The following is a 23,794-nucleotide window of genomic DNA, read 5'->3' on the forward strand; positions in this document are numbered from 1 at the left end:
TACACTGAAACTCTGAAGTGGAAAAAGACCACAAAATATAAGATGTGCTTGTGTATGAAATTAGTATAGTATCAGGTTTGAATAACATATGATTCATAACAAATGTGAATGTGGTGTTGAGCAGATTGTGTAGTGGTATAAAACCACTGAGGACATAACTCCAGTTCATCTGTGTAGAAATGAAGGGAGATGGTAGAAGCAGTTTTTTCCTTGCTGTCTTCAAGCATGCTGATGGACTGTCCAAACCAATACTGGCATATTGAATTTAGGAGTCCCTCTAGAGTCCTAAGTCTGTAGCCATGGAATGTTGTGACAAGTGTTTTCTGGAGTAAACTGGCTTAATTCTTCTCTTGAGCTCAGCACTTCCCAGTACACAGTATCAGTGGAAATTTTCTACTCTGGTGATAATTTCTGATGAAATTTTATTTGGTAAGTACTGTAAGATCTGGTGCATGTTATAAACTCTCTACATTTCTATAGGAGCATGCCCTACAAGCAGTGAGAGATGATTGGGAAGGCCTGCTTGGCATGAAATGAAGTTGTTGAAAAAGCCTTTTTCTTGTACAGCATAGTTTAAATGTTTTACCTCATCACTTTCCAAAATGACCAAAGCATGTGTTTGGAAAGTGTCTTCATGTTATTAAAATTTTGACGTTTTTAATCAGATGCTTGAAGGAGTTTTTGTCTGCATACATTTTTGATATATGCAAAAAAGGTGAATCTGAATAAATAAAATTTCGAGTGTTTTTGTGTTTAGTGTTGCTAAAGTTATTACTTTAAAGATAGGTTGTAAATTTTTGAAGAGAACTGTATTTTTATTCTATAAGATTTTTCGGAGGTATCTCTTCATTTTGACTACCTTATTTTAAAATTCTGTAGAAAAATCCTCAGCCTTCTTTTTATAACATGATTTATAGTAACTTCCAAAGTGTTGCAGGTTTCCTTTCCTGTTAGCAGCTGAGGGAATGTTCACCACCAGGCCCAAGCTTTGGAAGTCTCTGCTAGTACTGTGTGCTCTGTAACTCCGCTAACATAGATGGACATTGCAAGTCCATCTCCATCTCCACTGATGTTGATGCACCAGCTGCAATAATATTTCAAGTCAATCCCTGATTAGTTAGGGGAAGGTCAGCTATTTCTGACTGGCCTCACCCAGACAGCGAAACAGAGGAAAGCTCTGCCATCAGTGTCCTAAAATAGAAGGCCCTTTTCATCTGTCAGACTTGAGTCAGCCACATGGAACACAAATTTGGAGATGTGAATTGACTCACAGGGCATTGGGAAGGAGGGCACAGGCAGAAAGTCAAGTGAAGAGAAACTTCTTCAGATATGAGCTGTATTCTCCAAACAGTTTTTTAGTTACTTGCACAATAACTTTAAAAAATTTTGTGCTCTAGTATTTTAAATAATTAAGGGTTATTTGTTTGTTGTGTTGTGGCTTTTATTTATTTATATATTTATTTATTTATTTTAAACTTCAATAATGAAACTGAGTGTGGGGATATTTTTTGGAGGCTTCTTTGCAGCTCTAGGAGTTTTGCTTTTTTTGGTGGCATTTGGAACTGATTATTGGCTTCTTGCTACAGAAATAGGAACTTGTTCAGAAGTACCTGAAAGTGTTGGGGTTAGTATGAACTTTTTATTTATAATGAGAATTATATATGCAGAATTCTTAGATGTGTTTATTTACTAAGAATTTACTTCTGTATGTACTTTTGAATATACTAATTTTGACCTTCTGGAGGCTTAGAAGCCCACCTCGAAACCTCTTATAAAAATTTGTAATCAGCTCTAAAATGAAATTTTATTTTGTGGTACTGCTGTTGCAATATGATATTTTTTCAAAAGAAGAATAACAGTTTACAAATGCTATAGCTGACCTAAATTCAGACAGGCTGTGTGTCATTATGACGGTGGTGTTTTTTAACTCATTGAAAAATTGTATGATAATGGCTTTCTTTTTTTTTTATTTTATTTTTTTCTTTTTTTCTTGTCCGTCCTCTGTAGGGTGAGAAGGCCACTTTCCATCATGAAGGTTTGTTCTGGAGGTGCTGGTTTAATGGAAATGTAGGAGATAGTAATGCCAGCATGTGGAAATTTTGGTATAGTAAGTAATTTTTTCCTTTTACATTATCTATAGTAGTTTGTCTTCAAAATTGTTGGGGCTTTGTTTTTTTGTTTTTACTTCTATCTTATGAATCATTAGATTTCATATGCCTTCTTTGGGGATCAGGTTCTTCTGCTACCCTAAAATAAATTCTTGACACACACTTTCGTAATCTGTACTATAGGAAACCCCTGGACAAATTGATACAAGTTTAGCTATCAGGTTACACTGTGATTGTTATGGATGCCCTGTTAACCTGAGTCCATTCTTAACTACACAGTTTTTACCACTTGTTGTTAAAAAGTTGGTTTATTTCTGTTAAGTTGGGAAAAAAGAGCTTAGTTGTTAACCTAGTCCATTAATTTTTGCTAGCAAAGTTTCTCCATCTGCTCTTAACAGACTACAATTGGGTTAAGAAAGGAATAGGCAACTCCACAGTGAAAATGGTGTAGGACACACCATCTCCAGAAGAGTTCCCCTATTACATTCACAAGATAGATATTCATAAGATAGATAGAATTCCAAGATCAGATGGTGTTTTACAACCAAAAAATAAGAAGTCAAGCAAAACTTCTCCAGTCTATGACACTCCCTCTGAGGTAGGGAGCTCTTTCACCTTATTGCAGGATTTCCATAATCCTTGTGAAAAGGTGTCATCAATCAAGTTTGACTTCAATAGCCCATATTTTGATAAATATGTTTCATTGTTTTGGGTGGAAAATGTAATATTCACAGCAGTTAATTTTCCCCTTGTTATTTATCTGGAAAATTATGTGGTCAGGAATCTGAAATTTAGATGGGGTTTAAGTTATGGTCAGCTTTTGTCTTTTGCCGGGAAGAAGTTGATATTTTTAGAATTTAATATAAAATATAATATTACCCTTTTCTGGAGGATATTCATTCCATAGATTAGACAAACAAAGATGTTTGATATTTTCCTTGTTCTTTTCCATAAGAAAAAGTAATTGCCTGGATTTTATTTGTTTGGTTGGTTTTTTTTCTGCACATATAATAATGAGAAGAATATAATTAACCCTCAAATGAGAAAGGTACATATACATGCAAAGGCATACCTATGCATCACATATAAATTGCAGTGTGCTTTCAGCAGGGCTCATTTCTTGTCCAGAGTACAAATCTGTGTTGCTCTTTAAGGAATATTCTCGTTTGGATAACAAGGCTAACCAAATTCGCTGTAAGCTGTTGCCTAGGAAAGGACCTGAAATCTTGACTTATGAAGCTCAGTTTGCCCATTTGAAGAAGAGACACACCATATTGTTAAGGCAGTAAAATACTAATCTTTAGCTGTCTTTCACTTTTAGCCAACCAGTCACCTTCTAAGAACTGTACACATGCTTACCTGTCCCCATTCCCTCTTCTCCGAGATGAGCATAACTCAACCTCCTATGACTCTGCAATCAGTGAGTATTGTTTGGTGCAAATGAATACAATGCCTGTAGTTTCAAGAAAGCAATTTGGATGCTGCAAAATAAAACAGCCTTATCGCTCCACACAGTTTAATTAACAGAAATTTTGGTATTTCATACTTCTCTTAAATTTACTACATGCATATTTAAGCCAGTGTTTAACAAAACACATAAATAAATGCTTAGCTTTAAGCATGATGGCAGAATGGAGGTAATTTCTGAAAAAAAAAATTTAAAAAACTGGAATTTCCTTTTTAGTGCTTTTTTTCTCCAACATAGTATCTTCCTGGGACTGAATGCATTAAACAAGAATTTCTCATCATGTAGTTGTTGGTTTTTGTTTTGGTTGGATTTTTTAGGTTTTTTGGGTTTTTTTTGTGTTAAATAAATAACCACATATAAAAATGTATTGCATTTTTACTTCATGAAGAAGGAGGAGCAGAGCCTTGATGCTAAGTTTATTTAATTGACTCAAGTATACTTCACTGAGAAACTCTTGTACTGTAACAGAGATACATGTAAGTATTTATATACATGTGAAAGATAAGCATTAATAGAAAACTTTGAATCATGCCTAGAAAGCTCTGTCTTTACAACACCTAGAAACTACTTAAAAATATCAGGTACATTTAATCAAATTAAGAGCTTTACACAAACATATTTGAAGTAAATATCTATTTCATATGACTTTTTAAACAGCCAGTGATATGTGCATGCTAAATGTCTCTGAGCTTGCTGACTAAGGGACTTAAGTGATCTCTTCCTGTCCTGAAGCTGTAATTATGCTTTTGATAACCTTGAAATGTCTTTAGAGTCTAATCTTTATTCTACAGACATGAAAAAGAAAATAAACTAGAATTATAATTGTTCTGCTAATCTTTAGAAATTATGAACTGTTTGTCCAGGAAGAATTCAGACCTCACTATTCAGAGATCTAATCTGTAACTTCATAGCACATCTAGAACAGTTTATCTTTTCATTTGAAAGTGACAGAGCCATCAGCTTCTAATAGCCTAGACATAGTTTGTATTCCACCATTCACTCATACATTCACAAAGGTTCCTCAAATTGTATTGCATGATTACACAGAAGTGGACAAACAAAGAAAAAGGAAAGGAGAAGGAATATCATCAAAAGTTTAATTAATTTTAGTTAATGTTTGCCAAAAGAACCACTGCTCAAATATAATTTTCCTATCTATATTTCATATTAGGAGATTAAAAGTAGGCAGAACTGTACTGTAGATGCTGGCCCAGGTAGAGCATATTCAGAGCCATTCCTGCTATATAAATAGAAACAGTTGGATTGCTTTCGAGCTCATTAAAACTGAACAGAGTTTGAGGTTTTTTATGCCTACCTTTCATTTTCAGCATCCAAGTTGAGTTATTTACTAGAGCAGTTATGATTGTTCAAGAGTCTTTCACAACTTTTTATGAAGAAGGTTATGTCATTATGTCTTCTGTTAGTTCAAAACTTGTTTCTCCTTTACTCTCTTTAACAATCGTGCCCATGGTATTTGGCAAACAAGTTTTAAAAACCTTGCTTCAACTGCAGCTGCTAAATTAAGAAATGCCAGAAGGTTATGCTTTTCTTCTTGGCTCCCAGTGCAGAAAGTGGTTCTTTATAAAGCCAGTGGCAAAAGGCTTTGGTCTGGTTTCATGAAGAACAAGATTTCATCTATGATTTGTATATCCAGTTGTCTGCATCTAATACTTTGCATCAGCTAAGCATAGGATAAAAGGGCACTACCAAAAAATTTAGGTTATTGTCCACTTTTTTGGTTCTGCTACTGTTTCTTGATAAAATATTACCATTTTCATGGCTCATAGCTTTCTGGACATATTCTCTTTTGGCAATGATAAAAAGCCCAAATCCCCTCCCCAGGTTTATCATTGCACGTTTAGTGAGTTGATTAAGTTCTGTTTTAACATGATATAACAAGATAACAATAATTTTTTCTGTCATCTTCATTTTCAATTTCATAGAAAAATAAAGAACTGAATACAGTGATTAAAATTTAATTAGAAAAATCAAAACTATGCTACTCATTTTCTAAAAATCTCTAACTTTCTGTTCAGAACACTACTAGTTTGTGAACAAGTAAAGATATGTGACTTTGTTACAGACTCTTCAGCTTAAGAGACTTTTGGATCTTAGCAGAGGAATTTGAATTTGACTTTAGCCCCTTGTGCAGTCCCTTATGTGCAGACAAGAGTGTAATTTGTGGTTGGAGTGCCATGTCACCATCCAGGTACAAGAGCTCAGACAAAGATAAGTTGCTGGAGGAACATGAAATCTCTGATGCTTTTTGAGTGCAGTGTCTGAACCAAATTCTCTGTTGACATAATTCCTTTGGCTTTAGTAGGAATTTGGCTCAGAGCTTTTCTGGACCAGAATTCAAAACAGTCTCACCTATCTCCCCTTAGTTTATTTACATCTTTTTGTGTATTGGGTTTGTGTTTGTGTCATAGTCCCAAAAATCTCAAAGCACTGAGGACAGGGAACTCTAGTGTTTCAGTATGCCTTACAAAGCTTTAGAACAGGCTCAGTTCATTCTGATGTACAAACCTTGTCTATGAGCTCTTGGTGTGAAGGACTAAAGTCTTAGAAATGTAAAGACAGAAAAGCCTACAGGAGTGCTTATATTGGAGTTTTGAATGCATGCTTTAATGGATCAGTTATCTTTTGATCGTTACTGTTAGATGCATGGTCAGCTCCAAAGGGTTAGCACTGCTTTGAAAATGCAGTTTGCTATATATTTTAATCATAGTTATAATATTTTTTTTTGCATGCATTGTTTTGTTAAATGTCTTGACAGAGTGGGGAGGACTTCCCCTGGCTGTTGTGTAAGGTGTTGGCAAAAGCTATGTGATCCATAGTTTATGGTTAATGGGCTTTAAAATATTTGTAGGCCATGTCATTTATCTAAACCTGAAACAGGTACTAAATTAACTCAGGAGAAGCCTGACTCTAGTGAGTTTCTGTGATGGTACAGAGGTTTAGAATGACAAACTTTTATAGTGTGCATCTCTTAAGTATACTTAGCACCTCACTGTGTTGCTAGCAGATTCCTTTTTATGATGATTCATATATATGTACAATAAACTACAACCTAAGAATAAAAATAAAAATAAATTAGACTATACAGTAGAAATACCACAGCATTGGCCTATATATTTTAAAATAAACATATATTTGCATAATCATAAGCAGATTACTTGCCCCATCAGGCTATTCTGAAAACATAATAGTATGGTACTTTAATATGAATTCATTGCTAGCTAGATTCATGCATAATATCATGTCATTAGATTACTTAACACTGATGTTCAAGGGCTGTCACACTTTCCTAAACTTTCTTTTACTGTAGGACAATATTAGGCCTGTTTTTGAAAAATGTGCAAAGTTCTTGCTCATGGAAATAGTCCCGCTGGCCATAGTGAGATTATACCAATAAAAAGAAGTGAAAAATCTAACATTTACTCACTAATTCATTATTTTATTTTTGAGGGGATTTTTTCAACTTAATTTGGAAATAAACAATAGTTCCCTGACTGTTTGAAATCATCCCAACACCTTTTGAAGCTGAAATATAAGCATTTTAATGGGGCAGACATTAGTTTAATATATTATTTTTTTTCCCCACTATTAGTATCCTGTTTTGTCCAGTACTGGGCACATTGCCAGAATTTGAAGTAATGCTTAATGGATAATACACAATGTTTATAGGACTGAAGCAAAAATCTTATTCAGCAACTGTTAAATCTAAAATAGTGTGATCAAATTTATTGGCAGATTTGTTAATGGATTGAAATTTACCTAAAGTAATCTGCAAAATACCAGCAATGAAATCTGAAAATAGAATTTGAGCAAGTGAAGTGGTAGCAGTAGTCTATTTCTAAGGAAAAAATGCTTTTATGTAATAGTCATATAATTGTCCATGAGAGATTGTAATACAGTATATTTGTAAGTGTGATCTCTGTAGTGCTCCAAGCAGCAATAAATAAGAAGCATTTTAAAAAGTGGTGTATTCATTTTGTGAATACTGTAGTTATTTTACTGTTCAGGTTATTTTTTGAAAAAAAAAATACTACAGGATAGTAGAAGGTGCTGAATGAAGCTGAGAAAAGTCTTGTAAGGTTTACTGTGTTGCTAGGTGTGTCTCCTGTGCTGCTGATGAGATAGGTGATTTCATTGACAGTTGTTTATCTGAAGAGAAGATACTTCTGCTTGAGAGCACTTCAGACACTTTGCCTTTCACTGTATTGGCACTGTATGTGGCAATACTCTTGTCAAAAGCATTTCAATATCTCTTATTTTAAATAGAGAGGTAAAAACACACATCCTAAGAGACAGTCCACTGTCAGATCACAGGAAATGTTCCCTTTTGGATGTGAGTTTGTCTGATAATTCAAGGAAACTTTTCCAAGTAATTTTGCCTACCCCTGGAAATTTTTATGTGGCATTGTACTAACACATGTTTCAAAAGGCTTTTCATCCTTATAGCACTTATTAATTCCTGTTGATATTAAATTTAAGTGGCCTGGGTTTTTATGGCAGACCACAGTACTTGTATGGACTGATGGCTGTGTTTTGAAAACACTAAGTCAGCAAGGGCAGTGGAATACTTGGTATGCTTTCATGATGCTGATATTAACCTCTCCAATTGTAGAAGGGTGTTGCTTTGTGACATTAGCTAGGCTGTTCCTGAATAACTATTATGGAGTTCCAGAGGTGTCCATGACTGCTGCACATGTGTGTGTTGTAGTGACACAGTTCTGTAACTTTTCAAATGTATTATTGCTTCTCTTTCATATCATGCATCAGTAACATCTTAAAATATGAATCTATAACTTCAGTTTGTAGTCAATGCTGGAATCTACTACACTAGAAAAGAAGACTTTTGGTAATTTTCACCAATTTCTCCAAAATTTGTTTCCTTGTACAAATCCAGAAACTTCTCATTTTTAAATAATGCAAAAGTCTCTGGGGAGACCTAAATTAGAATCTTTAGATAGAAAAACAAGTAGCAGGGGAAAGCCACAGGTCATGCAGTTTTGGAGGAATATAATGTTCCCGTACAGGCCTGATGGTGCAGTTGTGTGTACTCCTGTTTTCCTCTAAGTCTTTTTTATTTTTAGGCCTGCCTGTCATTTCCAAGGCAAGTGTACTCAACACAGGGGCAGTTCACCAAGATGAGTTACAAAACCTTCTGTTTAGCACTCTTGCAACACAGAGCAACAGTATCTAGGATTGAAACACTGCAGATATGTTTACTTTGCACTCTGCGATAGTGCTTGTACTTTATTTCTTCTGTTGTAGGAAACCCTTGGGATAATGCATGTATTTGAGGTGGGTAACAAGCATATCTGTGAAGTACCTGGAAGAGACAAGGGTACTCCTTGTCATCTGGACCAGAACATGGACTATCCTATGAAATACCTCAGTGAGACTTGAAATTGTGCAAACTTCTGTTAACACTTTGTGTAGATACACTTTGTGTGGGCTCACTGAATTATTGTTTCTTGAAAAGACTGTTTGGATCACAGTGTCAGCCCTTTTTATGGGGTGTAAAGAAGAGTAATTCAAAGCAGCATCTTCTGATGCATTTTATCTATCGTGTGTCTCAGCATCAGAGCAGCAGAGTCTTTGACTTGAAGAGTAATTTCATTCTTAGGAATATTTAATTTTAACCAGCTCTTTTGTGTTCATCTATAGATGACAGCTAAGCTAAATGCCATCAGTTAGTTGTAAGTTTGAATTAGCCCTGTAGAAATAGATCTTGCCCATCTAGGCAGAGGATATGGAAATGTGATCTAAGCAGAAATGGTCAGCTTATAAAATAAGTGAAGCCATCTTTGCAAAAAAAATTATGGCTTTTTAATGCTCTTACAAAATAAGTCTAAGTGCTCATAAGGTGTTTCCCCAGACCTGTGTCACAAATGACTTTCTGCCTTGCAAATTAGAGGGGGTAGTATTTTGTTTGAAAACTCACAGATTGGTGAGCAGACTTTGTACCTGTCAATTACACTCTATTTTTCACTTGATGTTTAATGACTGAATTAGCTTAATAAACAAGTATTAGGATAATCAGATTTTATCCATGATTCTGTGGAGGAAATGTTTTGGAGAAATAGAATGGAAGCTTCTGTCAGGTGATAGCTAGGTGAAATCAGTATTTCACACATAATGCAGAAAATACTTAAAATGTTGGAGCAGAAAAACAGCTTTTCTCTTGTATAGTTACAGAGAGGTTGAAACAAATTTTCATCAGGTACATTTTTACTTCTTTTGTGCTCTTTTTCTAAGAATATTTGAGCATCAAATCAAGCTTTTCTCATGAAATTTCACTAAAAGCAGACTTCAAAGCTTCCTGTATGAAGAGCAGATAATGAAAATGGATGTTGGTTTTGTAATGCTGGAGAATCTCGTGTCCTCCTCCATTCAGAAAATAAAAACACTACTCCATGACTTCGGTGACTGACCATAATAATATACAAGAAAGCTTTTTCAAGGTTCATTTTGGCCAATGTGTCCTATTATGTGGTATGACTTTGAAGTACCTTGGGCCACCCATGTAAAAGAGTTGGGTGGTTATAGATTGATTTAGTGGTATTAGGCTTTAAATGAGGAAGTAATGTCCCATAGACTTGGAGACTGCAATGAAGCTTATCAAAGTAGCCCCATGAGTAAAATAATATGAAATTGCTTCAGAAACCCAAGACTGAAGGACTTGAGAGATTTACCTTTTCAGGTCTCCATTCACTGTCCATTTGCATTAAGTGAATCATTTAACTATGTGTTTAACTTTAAACAGGTGCCTAAATCCCATAAGAGTATAGTACTTAAAGCAAAACACACATTTAACTGCTTTGCTGAGCCATAGCCTTATTTCTTACCTACTCTTGCAATTTATTTTTTTTTTTGTTTGTATGAAGTGGAGATTTGGATATGAACCAAACCACAATTTTAACCCTTCTGCCAGGTACTTTAAGACACATTCATCCTTTTTATGCCCAAATCTGCTGATCGGTGTGGCGGAAAATTATGTCTCTGAATGTTTGCCTGGATTTAAAAGGGTGTTATTTAAAAAGTGTGGCTAATGTAATGTGGTGAGTGTGATCTACCTAATACATTTACAAGGCTGATGATTATACTCTAACTAGTGTTAAGCTGGTCAAGTTAAAAACCGTAGACTTTTGGAATACATTAGTGGGAAACACGAGCTGCTAATGCCTAGTGTGCCTTCAGATTTCAGATGAGAACAAACCTGAATTATTGCTGAATAGCTGTCTCTAACAAGCTGTATGAATTTGAATCCTTCAGGATATGAACCAGTATAATAGTTGCTTGGTTGTGTTTTTCCATAACAGTAAGTAGGTGCTGTCAGATGATAAGTGGCAGTTTCTTTTGTGATACACTTTTCCTGACTTGCCAGCTGGCTTATGTGCTTTCCCTCAGTTGGGTGGAAATGTTTTTCACTGACTGAATTGTCAGTGCTTCAAGATTTTCAGATCTGACGATGGAGATCTTTACAACTCATAATTTTACTAATGGGTTGTGTTAATGTACCAATTTTTAAATTCATGGGAGAAATTTATGTCACTCTTGTATCATTTGTAAAATGATGACTTTGTTAAATGGATGTGCAATTAACCAGCTAAAACTAATTGTTAGAAAGACTCTTTTGGCCAGAGTATGTCACAAAACTCTCAGCTCATTTATCACCAGCTGCATCCATTAATTCAGCACTGCTTGGCACTGCCTAACAGTGGCTTCTGAAACATCACATTTTAAATTTAATAAAATACAAAGAGCTTTAGAGCAGAAATAGGCTGGTTTGAGACACTTAGCTGTATTTCAGAAATACAGTTTACATTTTCTTAGTCTCTCCCTGCTCCTAGCTTAAGTTATCTTCTGCTGAATATAGCTATATATAAGAAATGTTATCCAGCTGTAAATTGTAAAGAACTTACAGATTGTTATTGGTGATATAGTCTGGGCACTAAGAGTGTCAAGATATTGAAGCTCTCTGCTTCTTCCACACAATTTTGGTAAAATAACTGTATCCTATCAGTCCAATCATTTATCTTAAAGAATCACTGTTATATCTTTGCTGTCCCATTTTCTAAAGAGTGTCAGGTTGCTCAGGTTGCATCTTACAAGGTGCTGCTAAATATTCTGCAGATGGATTTCCTTTACAATAACTTACACTCCGTTTTCCATGATCATCAGATAGCCAAACCTATTTTGATCCACATTATATATATTGTATATGCAAAATAGAATTCATGTTTCATTTGTTAATAAGGCAAGTGGTAAGAGAAGGGGAAAGGAAAATCTTTGTTAGCCAATTTGGGTAAATTCTAAAAAACCATTGTATTCTCTTTCTTCCTTCTTCCTTTTCTCCAGTTTATCGAGGTTTCTGGACAGTTCTTATGCTCCTGGGAGTGCTCACTGTTGTGGTGGCTAGTTTCCTCATCATCTGTGCAGCTCCTTTTGCCAGTCACATTCTATACAAAGCAGGAGGAGGCTTTTTCATCATTGCTGGTGGGTATACTGTTTGTTCAGTCAATTATAGAGTAGAAAGGATGAGTTATTTCTTCCATTTTCCTTAACCAAAAATTATATTAATCATGGTTGAAAGAAAGAGAAAGCATATGTTTCTATTCTTTGGCTTTTGGAGTGCCTGTCTTGGAGACAATTCTTTGCACAATTATTTTATAATGAAGCTATTATAAAAGCCATTTTTTGATTAAGATTTAAAAAAGCCACACATCCAGGACAAATCATGGAATTACACTGCAATTTTAGCCTACTTTTTTTTTCAACGGGAAAAAGAATGCATATTTAAGGATATTGCCTTATAGGAATCTCAAAGACTTTAGCTAAGGAGAGGCTATAGCTTCATCCTTTATCAGTGATGCAAAAAGATAATTTTACAATGGACTCTGAAGAAGTTGGGAGACAGAACACATTTACATGACCAATAAAGGAAAATGCTTTGGATGTGATAGGACTAAACAAAATAGTTGTCATGTATGAGTAAGTAGGAGCCCTAAACCTCTGTGAATGATAGATAACAAATAACCAACTTCTCTCCTTCCTCATAACCCAGGTAGGGTGGAGGATGCCCCCTGCCAGGATTCAGCTGATGCTGGCAGCTCACTGGCACACTGCTTAACCTTGGGAAGCCTGTGACCATGTCACACTGGTGTGTAAATACTGTTATACAGGATGTAAGTGATAGTGTGTGCTCCATCACTGCCCTCCTTGGCTTAAAGCCTGGTGAGAGGCAGCCCTGTGAGAACATATTGTGTTTCAGGGCAGAGCCACCCATGTCAGGACCACAAGGCCTGGGCTCTCTTTTTGCTTCTCATACTGACCCCCTGACCTTACTTACCCACTGCACCTCTAAGCTCTTCATATGCAGCTAGTGATCATTATTCACTTCAAAAGGACTCTCAGTGAACTGTGGGAAGTATTTTATAATATTTTAGTTGAAGAAAATCCCACATACTTACATTTTATCTCTTGAGAATTACTCCTCCACACTTTAAAAGACATACAAAAAATATTCATGGACTGACGGAGATTCTAAGATATTTCAATGCTTTTTGTCACTAATTTGCAGGGCAAGAGCCCATGTGAGTCTTGCTCTTTTTCTGCATTTGTAATGCATGAAAACCTCAGCTGTCACTACAAAGTAGCAGAAGCTGTTTGAGAGGAAAAGGGCACTTGAAAGATGTGGAACTGGTGGGCAGAGGAGCAAAGCGATGCTTGTGTTCTCCACTCTGGGTCAGTTCATCTGCCCTCATTTAGGCAGGGGAAAGTTAGATCCCCAAGCCTGTGCTTGCCTCCCCTGGCTTCTCTAGGAGGCCTGCAAGAGGCAATAACATTCATTGGCAGTAAAAACAGTAGGTATGTAAGAAGTTCCCCCAGCAGGGGAATCATTTCATACTGAAAGAGAGGCCTAATTGGATCAGATGAATATGCTATGGAGGAACCCTACAACTCTCTTTCCTTTACTAAGAGAATCTAGAGAGACTATTTCTTTAGGTATGTGAAGTTAAGTGAGCTTTATTATCCCAGTGTGTGACCTTGGGTCTATCTATTTGCCCCTTTCACCCTTTGTCCCTATAGAGCAAATGTTCTTCAAGGGGAATCCTGATTTTTTACTCTCTCTGTATGCAGCATGTTTCAACTTCAGGACTGTTCTCAGTAAGAGCTATAGAAAAAAAAGCTGTGTTATTTTTACTATTACCATTACTGTTGTTGAAAAGCAAAGATCTTTAGCAAAATCCTGCTATGATTTGTCAAAAAGTAGTGGTGGCAGAAGAAAATAGGACCCATTCAGCTTTCTCAAGACAGAGCAAGATAAGATAGGATCTGATGCAGAAGAGGGTAATGTGCTCTGCTGTGTTCCTGCTGCCCTGATCCCTTCCTTTGCCCATCTCCTTCAGAACTAGAAGGACTGTTCATTACTGCCTGCCAAATCAAAGCAGGGCATGGAAGGGGAGAGTGATGAGAAGTGGTGCATATTTATCACTTCACAAAGATGTGATCAGGATGCAGCCAGGGTGAGCATCTACTTAAACACGGACCTAATGGGAAAATGAAAAGGTGCAATGTGACTTAGATTAATGTGATTTAGATTTAGTGAAGTTAGAGCTCTTCTAAGACAGAAACCAGCAGGTTGTTTTGAAGAAAAAAGAAAAGAATTATACGCATTGTTTTGAAAGAGCCTGGAAGTTGTCTTATCACAAAATTCAAATATGTATTAAATTGTAGAGAATAGTCTTCTGAGAAGGAAGTTAGACAAGATGTTTGTTATTTGGAAGTTAGGAAGAAGATAGGGAGATCAGTCATTTTCCTACTTACACATCTTAAAGAAAAGTTAGATTAAATAATTTTAATACCTGTTATTGGACTAGAAGAATTTTTATCCTTCTGCAACCTTAACATACAAATTAGCAGCAGATAAAAGCTCTCCCTCAGCTGAAGAGTACAGCTTGTAGCATGGTCTGCTGTGACATCTTAGGGCTCAGGAAGTAGCTGAAGATATTATTGGGAATGAGATTCATGCCAACTGTTCAGCCATCTGAAAGCTGTTTTGTATGAACCAACTGCTTAAACTTGTGTTGTCAGCAGTAAGAAACACTCAGATGGACAGCTCACCTTCTTTCTGACAAGGCAGACAGGCTTGCCTTTTGGAGGGACCCATTCAAGAAGCTTAAACAGAAATCCCGAGTGACGCAAATAAATTTATGTTGAAAAGGACCTCTTGTGGAAATCAAATCTGACATTCCATTTAGAGCAGGGTTGTCTTCAAATATAGATCAGGCAGCCCAGAGCAATTTCCAATTAAGTTTTAAAAATCTCCAAAAACTGATGTTCCATAGTGTCTTTGGATGCTTGTCCCACTTTGACCAACTTCATTGTGAGAAATGTTTTATTTTTTCCTTGTTTTCACCTGATCCTGCCTTTGATGCAGTTTGTGACTATTATGTCTTATTCTGCCAAGTCCGTAGGTCTCTGAAAAGCCTATCCACATCTTTTCTATGACTCCATTTAGAAAAATTAAGACTATTCTTCTCTAGACTAAAATTCCCCAGCTCACTCAGCCTCTACTTGTTCTCCACTCTCCTCACCGTTTTGGTGGTCATCACCTCAGTTTATCAGTACCTCTATTTCACATGGGGTCCCCAAACTGGACACAGCTTACCACCTATGATATCACAAGTGTTGAATAAAGGGTGATAATAGTACTTTCAAATCTGATAACAGTGTTCATGCTAATGCAGCTCTGTATGAGATTAATTTTCATTTTTGCCAGATCTACTTGAATTCTTGTAGACATAAAGAGACCATTCTTGTACTTTGAGGAAATTGTCTATGAGCAACACCAGATTCTTCTGGGCCCCTTTGCCTTTTATGGCAGCCTTTGCCCTTCAAGGCAGCCTCTCTTAGGAGTTTCCCTACCAGTTCTCTGCACAAATTGAAGTGTGTTCTCCTGAGTTCTGGGTCTTACCTTCTGTATTCCTCCTAGGATATTAACCTTTGCCATTTCATGGCCATTATAACTACAGTTAACACCACCTATCATTTTCCTGACCCATTTTTCCTTAATTGGGAGTAGCAAAGCTTTGTAACTTTATTAACCACCTGAGGCCATAGGTGAAACTATAATTGCAATATCTGTAGGGAAAAGTGAGTATTGGTTCAATGCTACCACAGTCAGTGACTTGAATGCTGCCTTTGCAGCCTCATCTCCATATCTGCAACCTCAGAGGATGATCCAAGAGGAGCTGTGGTACTGTCACAGGAAAAGAAGGGAAAGCTGCCATAAAATGATCCCTTAGGGCAGCCTTCAATAATGTCCATAATTACCTTGTGCCTCTTTCTGCCTGGTGGTGGTGAAAACTGTCCTCTTGCACAGAGCATTACAGAATCACACCCTGGTGAAGAAGCAGGATTAAAAGCACGATTGCTGCTTCCTGCCTAAAGGGCAAAAAAAGATGGTACTTTAATTCAAGATCCTAGATGAGGACAAAAATCTGTGTTCAGAGACATGTACCTACTCCCATAACTTTTGCATGGGATCCTCTGCACGTACTTCAGCAAAGAATGCCAACCATTATTTGGCATTTATTTATTATTTATTTTTAAATAAATTTATTATTTATTATATAATATATATTATATATATATATATATATATATATATATATAATATAATTTATTATTTATTTTTAAATAAAGATCACAAGAGGCCAAGGTAGGTGGTAGAATCTGAAACAAGGACAGGAACAGGAAAATGCATTTAATAGAAAATGTGCACACACACATAGAAGTTTTCCTCAAGTGAGATAAAGAGTTCTAAACTTCCAGGCATAAGTAAAAAGCTCACATCATTCTTTCCAGCACCTGTTGTCTTTGCTTCTGCACAGTAAAAGATTCATGCCATAAACAGCCATTCACCATTGACAAGTGAAAGGCATTTCTACGTGGGAAGAATCAGTACTAAAGGCCAGCAAACTGCTTCTTGAATTCACAGACATTTCTAAAGGTTCTGTATTCTTTCTCCTCTACAATATGCACAAGTATTTGTTTGAAAGAAATTCAAAAGAATGAATGTGAAAGACAGAAAAGAGTGACCTCAGAGAAATCCGTGTCTTATCACACTGCACAGAGCTGTGTTTCAAACATGTGTGTTTATTAAAAAAAAGCAAAATGGAAAAAAAAAGAAAAAGGAGTAGGAGGGAAGTATGTATTTGTCTTAATCTCTCTCAGACATATTTCATGTTCTAGGAATTATTTCCCCCATCATTCCTGATTCATGCAACTTCTGTTCTATTTCTTATTCACTAAAAGGCAAAGGCAAAAGGACGCCTGCACTCTATGAAAAAGGTCTAAATGCCAAAAACATAGAAATATATCACAGCACACACTGTTTCTAAAAATATTTTGTTCAAGAAATTGCAGGTTTTTTTCAATCTCAGTAATTTTGTCTTGGAGGTTGCCTTTGAGAGTTCACAACATTCACAATAGATTGTCAGTGCAAGACTGAAGGAGATTTTTCAGGATAAATATACATTCAGTAAACTGTCTAAGCTCTTAACTCTGAAAATCATAACTCTGTGAAAATTAGACAAAAGGAGTGTTAATGAATAAAATACTGATGGAGGCAACAGGACATGGTCAGTTTTTTACTTAGCCTGATTATATTGTTCAAGATATTTATTGAACATGCTAAGTAATATACCTATTAATTAGTCTCCATTAACAGGCTATGAGAACCCTTAAATACTTCTTTAGTGCCTTAATTAACTAAGAGGGTTTACATACTCTTCCTTTCTTTTTCTTTCCTTTTAAGGAAGGACATTTATCTCTGCTTGATATACATTTCTTCTTCAAATTTCCATACCTGCCAATTTTCCACTCAGAGGTGTAACAGCTTGCTGTGAAATCACACCCAATGGATGATAGATTCCCTGAAGTTGTTTTACCACTGGCAGCACTGGTTTGCTATTTTGCATCTACATGGTGTTGATTCTAGTTTAATCACCTAGGTATTGCTTCAGAGTGCCTGAAAAGCAAGGGGTGCTCATTTCTAGTTTAAAGCACCTTTGATGCAGTTTTGTTTTAATGAGAGATGTTGTTGACTAACTGCTCTACATAACTTTGCTTCTACCCAGGATGCCAGAGAGCTTTCCAGATGTGCAAGGCCTGGTTATACTTATATTATACTTATACTTACCTGCTGCTGTAGTAAGGGAATCACTACCTTTTTGTCATTATTATTATTTTGGACAAAGTTTTCCCCAGTGTAGAGGTTAAATAGAGGAGTAGTTTGAAAATGCATGGGCAGAGCCAGTTGAAGAGGTAAATTCCAATGTCCTTGGGGATTTTGTCAGATTATTAATGTATCTTTCCAAATTTTAGGGCTATAAATTTTTTGTTCAAATTTTGAAACTTTGAACAAAATCCATATATCTAATAACTCAATTTATGAATTTGTTCCTGAATCTTTCTACTTTTTAATCAAAAGTTCCTAGCTTTGTTTTGCTCTAATTTTCCTGTGTTGCCTACATTATCTGTTATCATTAGATGTTCTGTTCTAGGAATATTCTCCTCAATTTGAATTATATTTGAAGAGTCTTCAATTTAATTTCTCATTCTTCATGTCTGGCCCTAAGGCAATCCTCTCTGATTGTTTCAATGGTTTTATGTTTAATACAGGCACCGTACTAAATTCCATCAAAATTGAGTTTTACTTAGGTAAAATACTTTCAAAATTGAATTTATGCCTCTTAGAGTTGAGTGTTGTTTTTTTTTCAAACTTTGTTAGGAATTTGAACCTTAGCAAAAAATGTAATTCTGGAAGTGTATTTCATAGACATGAAATGTGTCTGTCTCCTTCTTTATTGAGTTTTTCTACTATTATTTCAGCCTCCTATAAATTGCAATTCCTTTGGGAATGTTCTGATTATGCCTCAGGTTAACTACTTCAGCCCCTTTTTTGTTGGTCTTCAAAAGGTAGTGCTTATAAGGATTGAGCCATGAGCTCTTACCTGTCAGATGTTCAGGATGTATGTAAAGATATTACATTTTGTCCATAAAGCAGTAACAGAAAGATCACCAAGTTAAGCTGCTGCCTCTAACCTGCCTGGTTGTGTCAGCATCAAGTGAGGGAGTGAGGACAACAGCTGCTCCCTGGTAAATGGGCAGAAAGGGTGGGGAAAAGGAGGTTGTGAGGCAGCATCTCAGGTTGGGGATGGGGAAAGGTGACCATCAAAGGTTACCAGGACATTTAGATATGGAAGCAAATGCCTGGCCATGGATGCTTACAAAGTTCACTTGTGGGTTTTGTCACATTTGTTCAAGGTTGCATTGCAAGTATTTAGCAGGATGGAGAAGAAACCACAAATAACTTTGACTTGCAGCCTCAAGTTTGGCAGTGAAGAATTCCCAGGGCTGTGCACTGACTTGTTTTTTAATGAGGCACCTAAACATTCTGGGACAAAAACGTGATGGGGTGATGTCCTTCAAATATTTTAATGTTGGCCCTGCTGCTGTAATTCTGCTGTGGCAGCTGGAGCTCAGGGAGCAAATGGGTACAGGCTGAAGCATGCAAAAAATTCAGTCTCGTGCCCGTGGTCCTCCTGCAAATCTTCTGGAGCATCTGTTCTGCAGGCTTGCATTTCTCAAGTGTCCACATTCCTCTAAAGTGAAACGAAGTATTAGGAATGCAACTGATACTTTGGAAAGCACTTTCTTCTTATATCTCCTTCTGGTGTATAGTAACAAGGAGATTATCAAAGTTTGTAAGGACATGTGCTTCTATTACTATCATGTATAAACAATTCAAAGGCCTTTCAGAGGATTGGGAAAAGGCTGTGAATTATGTGGTGGATTAATTTCAGGAAACTGTTGTATCCAATTTGAGGTTATTACTAACAGCCTCCTTCATAGTTATTATTTAATTGTTGTTGGTTTTGTTCCTCTACCAAGAGCTTGTTTTCTAAATGTGGATTATTTTGAATAAAATATATTTGAATTTATATGCAAAATATTTGAGTAGAGTACTCTGAAGTTTTGTGTTCCAAACACATCCCTTTTCAGAAGAATAAAGAAGCAAATGCAGAGAGGTGAAGATAATAAAAAGATTTTCCTCTCCTTTCTATATGTCATCCATAAGACTGATAGAAACAATGCCAGAGTTTGGGAAGCAAAAGTCCTTTTTTTTTTTTTTTCCAGATTTTTCCATTCCCTTTCTTTGCCCCACCTTGACCCCTGAAGTCAAAACACTAAATACCTACACAAATTTTGTCATCAAAGTCTGCCTACCAAAACCAGATATCTCCTTTGTCATGGGAGTATGCCTTTCAGTGAAAATCAGGAAGGACAATGGTGGTGGTGCTAGGAGAGGAAGCCAAAGGCAAGAATTAACCAGTGGTGGTTGACTGTGCCATGCAGACAGGACCTCAAGCATTGATGGATTTTTAGGTAATATGGTAAATGCACCCAGCATCTGTCCATACTCTGTTATTAAAACCTGGTGTTTCTTTTCCAGGTGTCTTGTTTTCGCTGGTAGTCGTGATGTATGTCATCTGGGTCCAGGCCATGGCTGATCTGGAAAACTACACACACATGAAAAAAATGGATTGCCCAGACTTTGCTGTTTATGTGCGTTATGGATGGTCATTTATGTTGGCTCCTGTAGGAGTGTTTTTTTCTTTATTAGCAGGAATGCTGTTCTTGTTGGTAGGGCGTGCCATTTATTTACACTCAGACTAGTCAGACCCTGCTGAAGGGAATGCAGCAATACCTGAGAAACCTTGTGACAAGTGTAAACTGGAACACAATTTTGTACATTATTACCGTTGTGGCAATCCTATGTATGCAGCAGACATCGGGAATTTCTTCTATTACTTGTTTAAGGGTAAAGGACACGAAATTCAGTACAGGAAGAAGCCACCTTTAGACCCAACTAATTGTTTTTAATCCTGTAGAAAACACAGTTGTGGTTCTTCCCATTTTACTATTAACAGCATTTTTGTAGGTTAATGAACAGAAGAAGACAAAAATTTTCTGCAAGTGAAAAATGAACATGAATCGTCTCAAATCCACATTTTATACATTTATCTTTTAGCATTTACACTGTACTTCTGTTTGTAGAGAATGGCACAAAGTAGAGGAGAAGGCAAACATTCAAACACAGTAATTCAATCTACCTCCTCTCCTGTTTTCCAGTACTTGCCTTAGCTTTAATGGCAGCAAACATGTCTGCACTTCATAAAAATAGAGTGCAGTTGTTCCTGCAGCATCCATAGGAAGAGGACGAGGGAGAAGACAATTGCCATGAATGTGTAAAAGCTTAACTGTTCTATTACCATTTTTCTTTTCTGTATGCATATGAAAGCTGTATACTTATGTATTCTGAAATCCATGTGTTGCATGATTCTGTAAGCCAAAATGCCATAGTACAATCGCTATCTGAAGTTGTGCCAGAATTGTATTTTGAATTATAGCATTAATATTTTAATTAAGTTTTAACCCTTTTATTTTTCAGTGGAACAATTGACTCCTCTAACAAATATTTTCATGGTTGTGTAAAATTAATTTTTTTCTTAAAAAAGGTTTATTATCAAGACAATATCTAGAACATGAAAATGTGTGTCTTATGCAGCCTTCATTTTCCCACATATTAAAAATCTGCATTATAGACCAAATCCAACTTGCCTGCTAGGCTTGCTAGGGAAAGCAATGAGCCCAGCTAAGGCAGCAGGGGAGATGGATTTGGTTCTGCATTGCTGGAGTGGCTGGTTCTGTGTGTGTGTGTTTGTGTTCGTGCACATCTGTGTGGAAGATGGGATAAGGATGAGACTGTATGCACGGTATGGAAAAGATAGGGTTGAGTTTCAACAATGGTGAAACTTTGGCATTGGGCCCAAATAGAAATTAAATCCATCTGAGAGTGTGCTGGTTTTCACTTTGTAACTCAATGCAGAATAGTTTGGGGCTGATGGGGAAAAGCAAGGGCTGCAAGTCGGTTTGTTCTTGTTCATAATGCTTAATTCCACAGCTGTTCTGAATACTGAAAGCATTGCTAAAAGGCAGGAAAGGAATGCCCACAGAGAAGTTGTGGTGGGCCAGATTGGATGTTACTTCCATTTTGGGAAGTTTTGTGATTGGAAGCTTTCCAGCCTTTCCTGCTACTTCTTTATTTTTCCTTCATCAAGATTAGTGTTATACATTATAGAACAGGAAGACAACAAGAGTGGGAGGTAGGGAAGCTGGGACTGTGAGGTTTAGAATAATTACCAATTCACAAAAATATTTTATTGGCATATAACATAGTGTTTTTAATCACTATGTCAGAGAGTATGATGGGTGAATTTTAACCAAATATTCATAAGCATATATATATATATATATGAACCCCACATAAATGACAACCATCCGGAGAACATTAGGGTTACACCATAATGCTGTTGGTTAGTCAGGAAATGCTGAAATTAACCTTGCTCGTTGTACATATGGTATTATATTCCTGCCCTTAATTACACAATCACATACTGTTTCTCAAATAACACATTCTGTTGGAATTTGCCCTCTATACAGTCGAGGACACTCACTAATAATTGTGAAGGTAAACTCAATAATCAAGAATTATTGACTGGGTACCCCCTCCCAAACCCTGTCTGCTTCTCTGCAGGGGAGAGTCCTTCTCCACAAGAGCTTAGAGGGAGCAATATGCTTGAGCCACTTTCTTGCAGGTTTTGGAAGCTGGAGGAATTGAGAGGTGCCTCAGAGCTGGACCTCTTCCAGCAAACCCAACCATGTGTGCAGCAGCAACTAATAAACTCTGCAAGGATTGAGCCAAAGGCTCCCGTGGTGCCCTTAATTCAGCCCATGTGCATCTTCAGAGCTCTGTCCATTATGCAGCTAAATTAGTTACACTTTTGTGTGTGAGACATCCTCTCTTGGAGGCAACACTTTGGGTCAGACTGTGCATGCAATGGCCATTGAGATCCAAGTGTTTCTGAATATTCCCTTGGAAATGTCTGGAAGCCTTTCCAAGACCAGTATAAATTTCTTGAGTCCTCATAAATTTTTCACTCAAACTCATACTTTGACAGCAGCCTGTAGCTCTATCAATTTACTTTAATTGGATTCACTCTTAGTGGCAGGACTGAAAGTCAGGTTCCTTCTGAATGGTGGGTTTTGTTTGCTCCCTCCAAAAAATATATGTAAGCAAGCACATGATATGTAATAAGTAGTTGCTGCAGACTAAGGAATGATATTAAGCATGGTGGGGAGCATTTCTGAATGGATATTGCCTAAAATCACAGTTTAACTCTTGTTCTTCTGGTTTCATTAAAGAACTATGTGCAGGGGAATGTGCTTGTAAGAACTTGGGGAAGACAGGCTAGCTAGGGAGACTTGCTTTGTGGCATTCTTCCAGATATGCTTTTGTCTAGAAAATCCTTGGCAGGGATGCAGGGATTTTCATGAGAGCTGAATAAAATATTGTAAAGAGGATTAAATACGCTAATCAAAATATTCTGTGAAATTGGTCAAAGAACTGTGTTCCTCACAAATCCATAGGAGTTTGGTTGTTGTTGTTTTTTTTCCTTAATAATTTCCTAGCTGGCTTAATAACCTGTGATCATATTGGAAGAAAATAGGTTTATTTTTTAAGGAATGTGTTTGGAAGAGTGAGGAAGAAGAGTAAATAAGAAGCATTTTCTGATTACTTTCAATCTGTTAATCATCCATTTGTCCAGTGCAAACATGGCAAGGACCATGACTGCCCATAAAGGAGGAAGTGTTAAAATGAGGAGAAGGAGGTGAGAAAGGAGGGAGGAAAGGAGATGTGAGTGTCCCTGTGTTGATGCCATCTGTTGATGCCTCTGCCATCCCTGGGGGATGCACCAACACAATGTGGCAAAGGCAGCTGCAGACAGGACCAGTCAGAAAAGAATTTGCCCCAGTTCATGCTTTTTACTCATTTGGATGACTGCTGTAGGTTTCACTGGAGTTCACCTTCATGAAATTTGTGGCTCTTTGTTGGTATTTATATTAATGAGCTAAAAACAGGTTCTCCTCTGAGGAAATGCAAAAAAAAAAAAAGGCTTGCTTTATTTCTCTGCAGGGTGCTACCTGCTGCCACCAAGACTGTACTCTCTAATGTGCTAGTAAACTGCTAGTAGGACAGTTGTAAGTAGTGTCTATTGCTATCTTCATTCTTGCA

The 23,794-nt window shown here is 36.8% G+C and overlaps 1 protein-coding gene across 1 annotated transcript; it reads left to right on the forward strand.

Annotated features, from left to right (window-relative positions):
• Positions 1 to 1,244: 1,244 nt before the first annotated feature.
• TMEM182 (transmembrane protein 182) lies at positions 1,245 to 21,082 on the forward strand. The gene is made up of 5 exons (XM_079317755.1): positions 1,245 to 1,624; positions 2,008 to 2,107; positions 3,430 to 3,528; positions 11,947 to 12,084; positions 20,111 to 21,082. Exons 1-5 carry the CDS (start codon positions 1,484 to 1,486, stop codon positions 20,332 to 20,334), a joined length of 702 nt encoding a protein of 233 aa, XP_079173881.1. The 5' UTR covers positions 1,245 to 1,483; the 3' UTR covers positions 20,335 to 21,082.
• The last annotated feature ends 2,712 nt before the right edge of the window (positions 21,083 to 23,794 follow it).

Source organism: Erithacus rubecula (assembly GCF_903797595.1).
Source record: "Erithacus rubecula genome assembly, chromosome: 1".
NCBI lineage: Eukaryota > Metazoa > Chordata > Aves > Passeriformes > Muscicapidae > Erithacus > Erithacus rubecula.

Bases quoted from the DNA above. Each gene is read 5' to 3' on its own strand.
- TMEM182 (XM_079317755.1), top strand. From the start codon at position 1,484: ATGAAACTGAGTGTGGGGATATTTTTTGGAGGCTTCTTTGCAGCTCTA. The intron at 1,625-2,007 runs GTTAGTATGAAC...CGTCCTCTGTAG, and splicing joins AAGTACCTGAAAGTGTTGGG to GGTGAGAAGGCCACTTTCCA. The intron at 3,529-11,946 runs GTGAGTATTGTT...CCTTTTCTCCAG, and splicing joins CTCCTATGACTCTGCAATCA to TTTATCGAGGTTTCTGGACA.